At 33.0% G+C, this 17,278-nt stretch overlaps 1 protein-coding gene across 1 annotated transcript; it reads right to left on the bottom strand.

Moving 5' to 3' along the window:
* Positions 1 to 1,135: 1,135 nt before the first annotated feature.
* LOC139504189 (caprin-2-like) lies at positions 1,136 to 1,519 on the bottom strand. Its single transcript, XM_071294254.1, has one exon. It carries the CDS (start codon positions 1,517 to 1,519, stop codon positions 1,136 to 1,138), a length of 384 nt encoding a protein of 127 aa, XP_071150355.1.
* Positions 1,520 to 17,278: the final 15,759 nt, after the last annotated feature.

Genomic DNA, 17,278 nt, shown 5'->3' with positions numbered 1-17,278 from the left:
ACTACGAGACAACAGAAACATAACATTAAAATGTTAAACCCACAGAAACGAACAGTTACTATAATGTAACAATGGCTATTTGCCTGACATGGTACAGGACATTTTAAGAAAACATGATTGGTTGAACCTGGTTTTGTTGTATGCCAAACCGCCCGCTTTAATGACAGTGTTAAATATAACATTAAAATGACAGCATTACATGACACAGGTGAGTGGCTAGGGTTCAAAATATGTGTTGTCAACTATATTAAAGTAACATTTGATTTCCAGCAACGCCTGTATAGGAAAACCTTTTTTATCAGTTGATTGACGTGTTTTCTGCATACACGAAAGATATAAATCGTTGAAGATGAGACCGGCCCTTCGAAAATATTACGAACGCTATCACGTGTTGACTGACTGTTAGGATATATTCGTTTTTCAGATTGTTCCAACAAACGTATCACTGGGTAAATACTTTCATGAACCGGACGATTGGTGCCACATGTGGATGAGGATTTGCTTACCCTACTGGAGCAGCACACCAGTTCACCCTCAGTTTTGGTGAGGTTCGTGTTGCTCAGGACTTAGTTTTCTATGCTGTGGTTGATTTTCAGCTTTGTACTTGTTTGGCTTAATAACTATTTTGATCTGAGCGTCACTGATGAGTCTTATATAGACAAAACGCGCGTCTGGCGTATTAAATTATAATCCTAGTAAATTTTATAATTATTCAAGACTGCTTTTTTTCTTTTTTGTGTATGCCATGACATTGCCAGTTTCTTTTCGATTAATAAGTGTGAATATTTGGTAACTTTTCGCATCTATTCCATGCCTTGCGGTAGAAAAAAATTCTGACAAATTATTCAAAACTAAATTATTTCGAAGATACGCTAACTGGCATTTTCTCCTTGCAAATAAAAAATTCTTAGCAAAACGAAAATGATCCCATGTGATCCAAAAGAGTGTAAAAGATGTAAACTTCAAATATGATAATCTATATCTGCAAATTTCTACTAATTGTTAACTTTACCCGTCCCTGTCCTTAATTTAAACAAACTGACATGAACATAGATATTATTGATTTTGCTCCATTTTTCCGATTGCTATAAAAAAAAAAAGATATATTTTTAAACTCATTTTATTTAGTTTTAGTTTAATTTATTTTCCAACCACTAAATGACGTGCGCTGAAGAGCACTACTTAATATTCTGCCTCGAATTCCTACTGCCGGATTTGTACGTATATAGACAACATCTCCTTGGTTCACTACCGCCACGACAATACCTGTGACTGTATGCTCATCATTGATTTCTTCACTATTGGTCAAAATTCTGCCAATAGGATCAGAGTTGACAATTATTTCGGAATAAACATAACCATGGTAGTCTACAGCTATAGTCCAGATGAATACGTATATTCCATGGTCTGGTGAAGTAAACAGTCCACTATGTTTGTTGTAAGCTGATCCGACGTTTGACTTCACCACGTCAAAGATCGAAGTTTGATGACTTCCTGGATTTGTTTCGCATGTGTTCATGTATGCGTAAAAAGCAATCATGTCTACAAAACATGATGGTATGTAAAAGTTGTTCCATGCATATATTTGTAAGTTGTACATATACTGAAGTTTTGGAATGGGTATTTGCTATGCTTCGTTTGAATTTTAAAAATACCTAAAAGCTTTTGTATAAATGACAGAATGTCATTCATATTAACAAAGAACGTAGGTGATGTAAAATGATGACGACCAAGACTGTGTGATCGTCGAAAATGTTCATCACATAATTTTGACAAACTGTGAACCAATTTAAAAAGAAAACCATCAGCCGCGAGCTCACTCAAACTCAAACAATCAACAACAAAAAGAGCTGACAGCAATTGATTATAACCAATATAGGGGAATACAATCTATGTAAGAATTACATAAAAATAAATTAATGAATACTTAGAATACGTCTTTTTCTGTCCATCATTCTTGCCAGGTTCTGATTCTTTCCATAGCTGATTTTATGTACATGAATAAAACCTTTAAATATACTTATTAAGAAGGGATATAGTTACGATACTGTTGTCAGGTCATTAAAGATTGCATATTTTGGCGTTAATATTGATTGACTTATAGGGTCTTTGCATCGGAACTAAACACATTTATTAAAAATCCAGTTGTTGGCATGACACGGGTTATGTTCTTCTCATATATGTTATGATGGTATGATACGGGAAGGATTATGCCCGATATTCATATGATAAAATCATAATCTTTCAATCAGTTTAATTGAAGTCTGGAGCTGTCATGTTAGTTAACAGCTAGTAGTATGTTGTAATTTATGTATTATTGTCATTCGGACTATTTTCTTTGGTTACATCTTCTGACATCAGACTTAGACTTCTCTTTAACTGAATTTTAAATGTGCGTATTGTTACATGTATGCGTTTATTTTTCTACATTGGCTAGAGGTATAGGGGAGGGTTGAGATCTCATAAACATGTTTAACCCCGCCGCATTTTTGCGCCTGTCCAAAGTCAGGAGCCTCTGGCCTTTGTTAGTCTTGTATTATTTTAAATTTATTTTCTTGTGTACAATTTGGATTTTCTATGGTCGGGTTGTTGTCTCTTTGACACATTCCCCATTTCCATTCTCAATTTTATGCTTCAACTCAATAGAAACTGCTTCCATGTCTATTGTGTCAGGCGTTTTTGAATCGGTAGCATTTGTGTTAGAAAGAACCAAATCGTCGTTTACTCGAACATCTGTGTTATCTTTCTTACTATAAGACTTGATGCAATCTTTTTGTATGTCCTCAGTTTTTTTACTCTGAATCTGGAGAGAATGTTCTAATTTGCGAATTCGATCATCTTGTTTTAATTCTCGAATCCGAATATTCTGTTCCATTTCACGAATCCGATTATCAAATTCTAATTCACGGATCCTGAATTTTAGCTCCAATTCACGAACTAGATTTTCATATTTCACTTGGTAATCCACTTTGTCTACAAACTGACTCTTAATTGTACTAAGCACAAGACTCAGTATCCTTTGGTCTTCTGTTTCATCGCCGAAAACTAGCGTGCAGATGAACAATAGAATATAACTCGCAAAGAAACGCATCTTCTTGCTGTTTTCTCAATATTCTCCCTAAAACCAGACTGTCAATACAATTTGTGACACGTTCAAATGACAAGGATTTATAGATAACACCAAAAGTTGAACAAGATTATCATTTCAGACTGTAATAGGTAGTGACATTTGAAAGTGTAGAACATAACAAATAATTGCGTAGTGGAATTAACTATTTGTGGATTCTTATAAAATCTATATATATCTTTTGGACTAGTTTAAATCTCGGTCTGTTTCTGAAATTTATTCTTACATACTTTTGATTTTTAACCCTGTATGCTAACATTGCCGTTTTTTTTAACCCTGTATGCTAACATTGCCTAGGTAAATTTTAAAATTGTTTGTATGCACATTGAACGACAAATCTATGTGACGTATACATTTTTCTGACGTCAGACACACAAATCAATGAATGTGTTTGTAGATAGATGTTTTTGTGTTCTGTTAAATTGTTCCTTTTAAAATTGTTATACTATGGTGACTGATGTACCCATATTTTGACTATTTTATTTATTGTGTCTGTTTAGTTAACGCATCAATGTAAATATTACGGAATTCGATGAGACTGTCATCAAAGTGGGAGGGTAAGCGCTATAAAACCATGATTAATCCACCATTTTCTACATTTGAAAATGCCTGTACCAAGTCAGGAATATGGCAGTTCTTGTCCATTCGTTTTTGATGCGTTTTGTTATTTGATTTTGCCATGTGATTATGGACTTTCCGAATTGATTTTCCTCTAAGTTCAGTTTTGTTGTGATTTTACTTTTTTCTCCCTACAGTCGGTATGAGCAATTGTAAATTCTTCTTCTTCATATATAGGCCATAGTGAAAGCTAGGTTTATTTATCTGTTCCTGCTGCAGAATCCGTAATTAAAGCTTGTAGTATTTTCTATAGTCTATATTCAAACCTAAGTGTACCTGTATATTCGTTCTGTATTTGATGTATCTGTTTGTTCATATTGATTAGTCCGTAGATAAGCTATGGGTACCATTCTGTCTATTCTTCCTATATAGTCTGTATTTGAAGCTAGGATAATCTTCTAAATGCCATAATTAAAGCTAGGAGTATCTGTCGGTTCTTCCTGCTCAGTCCGTATTTTAAAGCTATGGAAATCTTCGATAGATAATAGTTAAAGTATAGGACTAACTGTCTGTTTTTCTTCTAATAAAAGCTAGTTGTATTTGTTTGTTTTTGTTGAATAATCCTTAGTAAAAGCTTTGAGTATTTCTAAGTGTCATATTTGAAGCTAGGAGTGTCGGTCTGTTCATTCTGTTTAGTCTGTTGCCAAAGCTATAGGTACCTAGCTGTCCGTTCATATTGATTAGTCCATAGTAAATGTGGATCATCGGTTTATATTTCCTCTAATATTTGTTTTGTTATACTTTGCCAAAATGAAGATTTTTTCAATGCTTTAATTCTTCAAAAATATAATAAATAGTATGAATCACCGTGCTATTTTTCTAGCTGCTAGTCTTGCAAAATTGCTCAAATTTGTATACTAGATTGTTCATAATAGAATTTTGAAATAAAATATAAGAATATAGGTTCATAAAATATGCTTTATAAGTAGACAAAAAGACAAAATGGTGTCACTGAACTTATTTCCTTACTACAAGTACAATATTCACTATCATTCCATTCTATACAAAAAAAAATTATAAAAGTTATCTTCCCTTAAAATGGCCGAGATGAAACATTGATTCTCAAAGCATAATTATTTGGTTTTGTTTAATTATACTTTTTTTATAATGCATAAAATTTCATATTTTTCTTTATATAACAACAAAAAAAACCAGTCTTACACATAAATTGCAAATCTGTCTCAAAATTTGAAGATTTCAGCATATAACTAGTACTAGACCGATTATGTACTGCTATTGTACAATGCAAGACTCTATAAACATTTTATCCATCGGATCACCATCTGTGATGATACAAGACAGAAAATACATTCTGTGTATATAAATCGTCTTAATACCAGTCCAAAAATGTTAGATCTGTAAATTTGCGGAAGCTTTTGGTGGCTAGATGTTACCTTTCCTCGTCAGTTTGTATCTAACATCGTAACACAGTACGTGATATATAAGGCATGTTTTTTTTTATTGACATCTCGGACCAGTTTGAAACACACAAAATCAAAGACAACTCTGTCTTCTTTTATAGACAGCTCGGACCAGTTTGAAACACACCTCGGGACAGTTTGAAAAGGCTCTTATGTAGTTTTTACGGTTAGTTATGTTTTTGTTTAGATTTTTTAGCTTTCTATAACAACTTGTCAGTTTGACGCATGTCAATTAGTTCTTTTACTGTAAAATGTTTTATGACGGCCTAACGAGACCAATTAAAAAAATAAAGCAACGAATACCTCTCAAATGCAATGAAAATTTAAATCAGATATATATTCGTCTTAACATATACGAGCCCTTGTTGTAATAGAGGTAACCGGTGAGATCACAAACCGACGAATAATGACGAACGAACGTATTAGGAGCAGTGATTTGCATATTTGGTAAAGTTTATTAAAATCGAATAATCGACTAAAATACCCCATGACACCTCACAAAGTTCGCTTTATTAGAAAACAACGATACAACACGAGCTTGTAAGTATAAGGATGGATATGTAAGACTATGTATCTTTAACTTATATACCGGAAGTGCCTATGTACGGTCAAAACGAAGCAGTACGTATAAATGTATACCTGTGTTGGTCTCCTTCTACACTTTTAATAGACACGTGGAATGATAGCATGATTTAATCATGGGGACAATCTATTAATTAACCACGGTGCATGTGTTGGAAAGAAAAACATAAAGAAGATATTGAATATATTTGTTTAAAAATAAATATTTTAACTAGTAGGGACCGACCGTTTATCTTAAAACAAATTATGTGGCGCGCCAAATTTCTTTTTTTTTAAAATTTAAAACTATGTTAAAAAGATTCCTTAGAATTCAAAATCAAATAAATCATTTCCGAAAGAAACCCACCTTTTCACGTTAATCTCAAATTTCTTGCAATCACTTACAAGAAATTTGAAACTTTTAATAAAAACAAAATCAGTTAGACACCCCACCCCCATTTTCCCCTGTCTTTTGCCTATATATTATTTTATATCTCAGATAAAGCGGGTATCGATCATCTATTGTTGAGGAAGTCATAAGGAGGCGATCATTTGATTCTGAGGGAATCGGCCGGGCAGATTTGGTCAGATTATCTATTTTAGAAAAAAAAATCAACTGCTACACGCAAGATTATTTATTACACATTTATCATTTTACATACTGTATAATTGAATTTGGAAGCCAGTTAATTTTAGGTGGGAGCCAGCTTATTTATAACTATTATTTCCTGACCAACAAATTTATTTACGTGACCTGCCAGCTCCGATCCTAGAACCAAAGGGTCGTCTACTAACCCCCATTTAGTATGCGGTGTTGCTGGTATTATTTAGTATATTTGGTCCGGGAAAAAAGAATGAAACGCCAAAATTGGTATTCGATTTGTTCTTTTTTCCCTAAATACAAAGAGTAGAAGGAATCTCCCCTTTTTTGTTATTTAGCTCATTCTAAACAATGATTCGAATTAATACAAATTTTCAGTTTATTCTTTCTATAGCATTGAATGTATGCGCCGAAGGAGGGGTCACTTCCTATATAAAAGTATATATATACAGACGTTCCGCTAGAATTGGTCATTTTTCAACTCGTCAAATACATGACTGGGCATGGAATTTAAACCTTATTATTTGACTTGGCCGGTAATTTCAGGCCCAAGAAAATGCCTAGACGAAAATTATCAGGCGAATCTATGATTGGGGCATAAATTTTGAACTAAGAGACCAGCCATTTAAATTAAAAATGGGGCAGGGGGAAGGACATGTTCAAGGAAGACATGTTCAATTTTCACGAATTTTTTTTTTTGCCTCTGCCATTTCTAGCCATTCTTTATTCGTTCAGTCTCTAAGAATTTGGAATCAAGTTATTTATTTTTAAAAATTCCCCCCTTTTCCATGCAAGTTAGATGATCGGACCCTAAACTAAATTAATGTTTGGTCACAATTTCAACGCGTGATGTGTGGTTGGGGAGTTTGGAACTGCATCCAATTAAAGTTGTTACTTGTTTTTAAAAGCTTCTCAAGTTTGCAATAATGAAAAGTAAGAGAGCCTATCTTTTTATCTTTCTATGATTTTCTTATGGCATGTCCTGCCTTTATATTTCAGCCCTCCCCCTACAAATCAAACGGTCGTTTTCTACTCTAGGTGCTGGCAAGAATTTTTCACCAAAATCAGAATCAAAATATTTTGTTCTAAAAATATAAAACCCTCCACTCCCAACAGAAAATGCTCAGAGACTGACGACGACTTATACAATAAAAAGAATAAAATAAGCAGTAAGCGTATCAATCAATAAAAAAAATGCAGCGGGATCATTAGTTTCAAGTTAGGATGCATAAGTGTTCATGATTATCTCGCTTTGATTATAAGTGCATTTTTTGATTTTTTCTGTTTAAAATTGAATTAATATGAAGATCCATTTTGTAACATCTTGTGATCAATTTATTTGGCAATCGCCAATGGCAGTCAGCACGGGTTAAGAACATTAGTTGTATCAGTTGTTCGACCTGTTAGTCAAATACGTTTTGCTAAAGTATACTTTTTTTCACTTTTTTGGTCTTTTGGAAAATGCTGTTAGTGCTGTATTTAGATCCTTCTTCAACGATTTTTTTTTATATGTACACGTATAAAAATTGCGGTTTCTATCCAACGCAATCATAGATTTGAACGTAGTTTTCAATTTAGACTTGATTATATATATATATTATACATCTGAACAAGGGACAACTCTAGGATAGATCGATACATTGGATCACCAGTGAAGGCGATACATGGCTGAAAACACACATTATATACATAATTACTTTAAATAACAGCACAACAATGTTAGATGTCCGACGATCTAGACCCCTCGACCACCTAGGCTCGACAAAAATCAAGCTTCCGGTGATTGTGTTTTACCTATTTGTTTAATTCGACACTAAGCGCCGAAGAAAAAAAGGCAGCACCCATTTTTTTTTCAAAATAAAAAAGCAGGATAGAACATATAGCGGGCGAAAAAAATTGTGGCCCACATGAAAATCATAGTCCCTTTTCCAAATAAGCCAATGGTCCGTAATTGACCATCATAAAGTTTGTTATTTATGTATGTAAGAATTGCTTGTCATCTTTTTCGTTCGAAACAAGTCGCATGGGCTGTCTTGAAAAGGGCGGCGGCCAAGACATGAACATTTGTATTGATCCAGATCATTATTTACAATGAGCTAAATAACAAAAAAAGGGGGGGGGGAGATTCCTTGTACCGAATACTTTAACAGAAAACTAATAAAGATATAATGATATAATGTTATAATTCCAGCGTATTAAGTTTCATTTGTTTCTGCGTACTATAATAATAACAGCAATACCGCATACTAAATGGGGGTTAGAGGACACCCTTTGAATCTAGGATCGGAGCTGGCAGATTTTGTAAATAAATTTATTGGCCAGGAATAAAATAGTAGTAAATGTCATGGCTTCCACCTAAAAAACCCTGGCAAATTGAATTATATTATACAGTGAAATGATACATGTGTAATAAATAATATTGCATGTAGCAGTTGAAATTTATTTTATGAAATAAATAATCTGACTGACCAAATCTGCCACGCCAGGCCCTCAGAATCAAATGGTTATTTCCTTATACCCTCCTAAAAGATAGATGATCGATACCCGCTATTACTGCGATATAAATGGGGGTGGGGTGTCAAATGATTTTTTTTATTAATTGTTACAAAGTCCCTTACAGTCCCATGCAAGAAATTTACAACAAACAATAAAAAAAAATCATTTCATTTAACATGAAGAGGGGACGGGGCATGTTTCCTTCGAAAATTATATATATGATTCTGAATTTTGAGTAAACAATTAATCTGGCCAGGTAAGGAAGAAAAAATCTGATCTTGGATAATTACTACAAAAAATAATGTTAAATTTGAAAAAAAATATTTGTCGCGCCGCATAAAAAACCTTCAAGTTAAATGGTCGGTCCTTAGTTACTAGTTTAAATGTTTATTTTTGAACAAATATATATTCAATATCTTCTATATGTTTTTCTTTCAAACACATGCACCGTGGTATTTAAAAGATCGTCCCCATGATTAAATCATGCTATTATTCGACGTGACTATTAAAAGTGTAGAAGGTGATCATCACAGGTATACATTTATATGTACTGTTTTGTTTTAATCTGTACATAGGAACTCCTGGTATATAAGTTAAAAATAAATAGTCTTATATATCCATCCGTATACTTGAAAGCTCGTATTTTTATCATTGTGTTCTAATAAAAGAAACTTTGTGATGTGTCAAGGGGTATTTCAGTCGATTATTTGATTTTAATTAGCTTTACCAAATATGCAAATCACTGCTCCCAATACGTTCGTTCGTCATTATTCTCACCGGTCACCTCTAATAAGTTAATAATCTTATCACTGAACTCACGGTGGGTATGGTTGTCCTGCAAGAGAACGTTCTGTGCTGGTGATTTGGTACTGTCAGGTGCTGGTGGGTCCTGATTCTGTGCTGGTGGGTTTGTTTACATTGTATCAGAACGCCAATAAAACGACTGTTTTGTTGCTTAATTTTTCTCCGATGCGTCATAAGTACCATGCAAAGTATATTACAACAATACTATATTGCAAAAGTCTTGCAGGTTCGTTAAACGGAATTGTCCTGACGCTGTGCTGGTGATAAGAAAAAACGGTCCTGGTTCTGTGCCTTAATATTTTAGTTAAAAGTGGCATATATTCAAGATTATTGATGCTGTAGCTTTGTTTGCTGTTCGACAAAATATATCCGAAAATATATATCCAGTATTGACAAAACTTGGAATATGCAGAGGAAGTGTAGGAAATTAAAAAGACATTATTCACACATCATCGGAGAGAATTAAAAAAAATCTGCATCGGTGAGCCTCCGAAAATAATTATTTACGAGATAAAAAAAAAATCCTTTGAATTTACTATGAATCTTAATTAGGTTTATTTTTTTATATTTTGCACAAGTATCAGTGGTTTATGAACCGCTTAACACAAATGGACCATACAAGCTCGAAGTCTTTTGTTATGCTCATTTCTGTCATATTTCCATGTTTACTTGGTACAGCATAATACTGAGCATTTTTACACAAAACATTTTTACAACACTAACAGAACTTTTATGGATATGATTTTTATATGAAGAGACAAATGAAAATAGAATTTAAAACATTCAGGTGTTCTTATTTCCAGTTTTAGGACGAGGAGAATAGAACTACATTTTAGGATGAAGTATATGCATTTGGTTAAAACATTTAAATACTACTTACAAAGTGTAAATATTTGAACAAAAAAACAAGATAATAATAAAACGGATGTCCTTCAACAAGTGCATATGAGTAAAACTGTATAAAGCCTTTTAACATGTGTAAACTATTGAATTTTAATTTTCTTTAAATTATCCCCAAGGTTAAATTTTAACTTAGCAACAACAAGTATTTAAAGTTAGCTATAGTAATGTGGAATCTTACAAAAAATTGAATTAAAAAGAGGGTTAAATACCTGAATAGTTTCAATAAATACTTTGTCCGAGGTATATTTTTAAATGTTTTAATATCAAAGATGCAGCCGATATATGATATATTAACTGATCATTTGTTAACCCAATAATGGTAAGAAAAAAAAGAACAAAAAAGCTATATCCAGAACAAAAAAGAACTAGTGCATTTGAACTCCAGTACTAAATATTAAGAAGATGTCAAAATATATGAACTTATTCCAACTGTTTAGGAATCCTTTTTCTGTGCTTTTTTCATGGTTATGAAGTTTTCTGGACAACCAATATAACAACATGAAAAGGTGGGTTAGTGAAAGTGTGCTTCCATCTAGAACGAGAGTTCGGGAGCAATTCACCGAATATGTTGTCATCCTTTTTGTGAATATTTTAGTAAATATTTTTTTTTTGCATTCAACTTATTTTCTCCTCTGTCTTCTTATTGCACATCTTTTGTAGAAAATTGCGTGAATTGATTATATAATAAATTTGGACGGTTCTATTACATTCATGTTTGTGTAATGAGGCTTGAATTAAAACAAATTCAAAACAGAGATTAATAAATTAAAAGACAAGATAGATGAGGTTAAGTTAGAGGTAAAATCAGACATTGAAATAATGCAAGCTAGAATCGGGGATCTAGGGAAATCATTGGCAGAGGCAAACAGCTCAAAGGGTGAAAAGTCAATTATTAACCGTAAACATAGATTTGTTATAAAAACTTACAATCAGAAGAAAATGAAAACAAAGAAATGACAACAAACAAAGTCCAAGCCCTTTTGAAAGATGGTCTCGCCCTATCACATATCTCTCTTAAGTCAGTAGAAAGAAAAGAAGCTTATGGTAAATCGACAGAACTGGTCATAGTGGAGGTTGAAGAATTTGAACACAAACAACAAATTATGAAACATAAGAAAAACCTAAAAAAACTGTGAAAAGTATAAGAAGGTGTACGTAGAACATGATCTACCAATGGAAACACAAAACTTCCAAGCCACAGTTAGAACTGTTCTTACAGAAATCGGAAGTCAAAATAATTATATATTTTCCGGTAGTCGCCTAGTGAAAAAGCAATAGGACATTTTGCGGCTTGGTGTGTGGAATTGTCGGGGGTGGTCTCTCAAGGATAATGACAATGCTAAATTTAGAAAGTGTGTGCTTGAATATATTCTGAGTGTGATGTTTTGGCATTAACTGAAACTTTTTTACGTGGTGATGAAATATTGAATATTCCTGGCTATACCTTCTTTGGTCAAAATCGAAAACATTTACATAGAAATGCTACCCGGGGATCTGCGGGGGTTGGAGTTCTTGTGAAAAAAAGACGTCCTACATTCATTTAATGTACTACTGTTAGATACGGAAATTGAGGGAATTATGTGGATAAAATTTAAATCAAAAGTCTGTGATATATCGATTATTGTGGCTGTATGTTATTTGCCGCCAGCAGGGCTCTCCCTTGACACCATCTGCGAGTATGGTCTTAATTGAGGAAACGATGATAGTCCGTCGGAAATGGACGATAAATGGCTGACCCGTGTTAAGAGAGAGCCACATCTCTTGCACGTTAAAGACACCCTTGTAGATTTCGAAAAAGAGTAGGCTAATGCCGCTACAAGGCAGCACTCGCACCCGCAAAGTGGAAAGGGATTAATATAAGTTGCAAAACTTGTTTCCCAATCCACTATAAATAAATATGTTTAAATTAAATTTAAATTAAAAGAGTCAAGTAGAGCGCTAGATTTGGACAAGTATTTTCAAAATATGTTACAGCAAGTTTATGAATACCAAAATTTAGGTCGAATAGTAATCTGTGGAGATTTGAATTCAAGAATTGGTCAAAACAGTGATTATAATGAAGGCGTCGATATAATACGATCACGAAATGTAGTAGATTTTTGTGAAAACCATCAAGGTGATAAATTTATAAATTTTCTGTGTGACATAAATTTTGCAATGTTGAATGGCTGCTTCAATGACCACGAATTCACATATATTGCGCCCGCGGGACGCTCTGTCGTAGATTATATGTGTGTACCATACGAGGATATAGAATATGTACATAGTTTTAGTGTTTTAACGATGTCCAAATGTATAAATGAAATTATTTACATGCCTGAAAAAATCCCAGATCATTCACTGTTACTTTGTGATTTTATTATCTGATGTAAATATGACTCTAATACGACAAATTACGATATGAACTTGGATGATCAAAACAAGAAATTTAAAGTAACAAATCTACCAAACGATTTTATGAATAGAGATGAAATAGTTACAAATGTCAATGAAGCTATCATGAATATTGAAAATTCAATCCGAATTACTGAAAATGTTCAAACTGCGTATGATGAATTTCAAATGTTGATACACGGGGAAATGAAAAACAAATTACCCAAGAAAACTTTTAATAACGGAATAAGTAAACGTAAAAAAACATTATATAAATCATATTGGAATGCTGATTTAACGAATCATTGGAACAAGGCTTGTGAAGCTGAAAAAAGATGGTTCAAATGGCAAGGTTCGAATAGTGTTAAAAAGAAGTACAAAACAGAATTTTGTGATGCTCGAAAAATATTTGATAGAATAAATCGGAAATGTAAACGGAAATATGCGAAAGACGAACAATACAAACTCGAACAGAAACTGGAATCGTTTAATAAAGATGAATTTTGGAGGTCCATCGGCAAAACCGGAATAGTAAATGAACGGAAACCATGCGTGCCATGGGCAGTCGTTGATGAAAATGGAAACGTGAAAACGGACAAAGAAGGCGTTTTGAACAAATGGAAAGACGATTTTCATACATTATTTACATGTGAATCTACTGAAAACCAACGAGCAAATGACACTTTTGATTCAAATTTAGATGGAACAAAGTTAAATGAGGCAATTACACGAGAGGAAGTTCTACTAGCCGTTGCGCATGCGAAAAACAAGAAAGCTGCGGGGATTGATAATATACCAGCCGAAGTTTTAAAGAATAATGCCGCTATTGAATTGCTGTACAACATTATTCAGGGTTGTTTTGAACTCGGACATGTACCAAATGAGTGGACAAGTGGGATTATAAAACAAATTTTAAAACCTGGAGCAAGCGACGACAGATGTCCTCTGAATTACCGTGGCATAACTTTAAAATCCATACCGTGCAAAATATACTGTACAGTACTTAATAATCGTCTAAGCAAATGGCTTGAAGAAAATGACTGTCTCTTTGATGAGCAGAATGGATTTCGGCGTGGACGCAGTTGTTAAGAACACATTTTCGCATTATATTCAATTCTTAATGACAGAAAAATCAGCCGTTAATCAACATACGTATGTTTCGTGGATATGAAAAAAGCGTTCGATACTGTAAGGCGGAATTTGCTTTGGTACAAGCTTCAAGTTATGAGAATTCGTGGCCAATTTTTAAATGCAATAAAATCATTATATGAAGATGTTCAGTGCACGTTCGAGTGAATAATATGCTAACACCGTGGTTTGATGTGTCATCTGGAGTTAAACAGGGATGTATTCTCTCGCCTACATTATCCTCTGTATATATAAATGACTTAGCCGACCGTATCAATAGTCTTGATTGTGGAGTGTCTTTAAGTGAAAGAACATTAAGCATTTTGCTTTATGCTGATGAAATTGCATTAATCGCACCGGACGAACAAAGTTTACAGCGCATGCTTAATGTCCTGACAGACTGGTGCTCATCTTGGAAGTTGTCTATAAACCCAGAAAAGACTAAAGTTGTTCACTTTAGACCGCAATCGTTTAATATTTCAGACTTTAATTTTACATGTAGTAATTGTGATTTAACAATAACGGATTCTTATAAATACCTTGGGATCTGGCTTGACGAACACCTTACATTTACAAAAAACACCAAGGAACTAGCAAAATCAGCAAGCCGAGCTTTGGGGGCTGTTTTGGACGTTTTATTTCATCTGGTGGTATGTCATATAAAGTTTATAAAAAAATTTACAACTCAATGGTGGAGCCGATCTTAATGTACGGAAGTGGAATTTGGGGAACCAAATCGTTTAGCGTAATTAACTCTGTGCAAAATAAAGCCTGTAAGTACTTTTTATCAGTTGTTAGAAATAGTCTAATATGTTAAAATCATAGTTATTATTTTTTTAAATATAGTATTTCAAGGTATCGTTGGATATTTTAGAAAATGTATATATATTTTGTGCAATGTGTCTCATAAGCCAAATGATATGGCTGGGTATTGATTGTTCTATGTATGTTTTAATATTGTTGTATGATATGTATGTCAATCAATATGTGACACAATATTTTTTAAAATAAATAAACATTAATACGAAAATTAAAAAAAATAGTTAAACATGCCATACATTAAAGGCACAGTGCAAAATCATCAATTCGGTGATCTTGTTATTCGCAACATTTTTTTTTTAAATTCAGTTTATCTGTGAATTCAAAATACTTTTCGAAAAATGTAGAAAACTGGTTGTATTTATTATAGAATATATAAGTTTCATTTTTATTTCAATAATGTTTGCTTGAAATGTTACCCACCAAGAAAACAACATTAAATTCATTCATGGTTGTCACGCGAGTTTAATAAATTGACCATACCACCAAAATTATTTTTAGGGTTACATGAAGTAATTTCACCATTTAAATTCACCAATGGTATGAATGTAGAAGTAACGATTATGGATTTTAGATACACGTAAGTACCAATAATTAGTAATACGAAGGAGAAATATATCTTTAATAGATAAAAATTAAGAGGGCAACGCTAAAATCATGTTAAACATGCCAAACATTAAGCCATTCCAATTGATATTCTATATATCTTTCTATATTGTGATGTTACACTATTGTGTCAGATGAGGGTGAAGGTTTGGTACCAATCAAATGTTTAACCCCGCTGTAATTGTTTGCACCTGTCCTAATCAGGATTCTGATTTTCAGTAATAGTAGTTTATTGACGTTGTTGAATGGTTTTACACTAGTAATATTTAAGGGTCCTTTATAGCTTGGTGTTCGGTGTGAACCAATGCTCCGTGTTGAAAACCGTGCCTTGACCTATAATGATTTACTTCTATAAATTGTGACTTGAATTGAGATTTGTCTCATTGGCACTCATACCGCATCTCCCTATATTTATTTAAAAGACAGACATGTAAAATTATCGTTTTGATGCACTTATCATCTGCAAGCTGTATTTCTTTTGCAGTAAAAAGAAAGAAAAGATTTAAAAAATAAATATTGATAAAGTAGTTAACGTAGAGGAGTTCTAAAACATGGAATAGAAGAAAGCGTGCGTAGCTTTAAACAAGGCCGTATTCTATGATCCTCTAATGATACCAATTTGATGTTAAAATTTGCCCCTGTTTTTTTGATTGCATACTATTTAAACTATTTGCCTTGTTTTTAAGATTGACTATTTGAATTGTCGGCGAAATAAGATTGTTAATTCAATTACTTCAGAATAAAGAAGGAATATATTTACAGTTAAATTTGTAAAATAATACAGAATATTAAAAATTATCTATCGCTTTGATTGAGAAAATCAACAATGGGACGTTCAAAACCTTAGGTCCTTTCTATATCCGGCAAATGAGTAAAAATATGCGAATTGTTACATAGTTTGTGTTTGGAATGAATATGAGTGTATAGATAAACCTTTTGGCATAAACACGTACATTTTGTCAACAATGTTTTGGTTTGCTCATTGTTAAAAAAAATACATCTGATATATCATAATTGTTTTTTTTTAATTTAAAAATAAACATCTTTTCATATATCCTTTTCATGTTTGTGAAAATTGTAGAAATCCAGTTTTGAAACTAATTTTTAGAAATCTTTTAAACTGTAATTTCAGTTCAAAGATAAAAATCTTGTAATTTTGTATTTTAAATTTCTATACGAATTACTATTTTTGCCAACAAAAGATGTATAAATTAAAGTACATGTACGGATGACAACGAGTACTCGAGTACTCGGGTACGCGCTGACAAGGCCGATTACTCGAGTACAATTTTAGTACTCGGATAATCGTTTGCCTGTTATAAATCTTGAGATATTTCTTCTCACTTGAATATCCCCTTCGTAGTACTATTTTTAAAAACGCATTAACAACGTGGATACGTTTATCCTGAGACTTCCATTTGGTACTAGTATATAGTAGTCCGATCCTTCTGAGAAGATGTGTTCATGTGCCCGACTTGTATTAAACAAAAGATAGAAAGTCGAGCAGTCTTTCATCTGGATTTGGTGACCAGGTGCCGGTTTCACGAAGCTATCATAAGATATGTCATAAGCTATATCTTAGGACATGTCTAACGATCCTCTTCTGACTATCCGAGGACAAATCTCAGACCTCGTCTCGAAGTTGTCTTTGGATAATTTCAGTAATGATATCCTAAACCTGTCGCAAGTTCTTTAAATTTTCAAATATTAACATTGAATTACAGAAAAAATCATGTAAATGTAGTATGTCTTTACCATAAATTGCTTAACGTATTGACTAATATAACTAGATATTTTGCAAAGTTGATATGAAAAATAATT

Source organism: Mytilus edulis, chromosome 14, assembly GCF_963676685.1.
Source record: "Mytilus edulis chromosome 14, xbMytEdul2.2, whole genome shotgun sequence".
Lineage (NCBI taxonomy): Eukaryota > Metazoa > Mollusca > Bivalvia > Mytilida > Mytilidae > Mytilus > Mytilus edulis.
The sequence above is the reverse complement of the archived record's forward strand: the minus strand, read 5'-3'. Positions and strand labels throughout refer to the sequence as shown.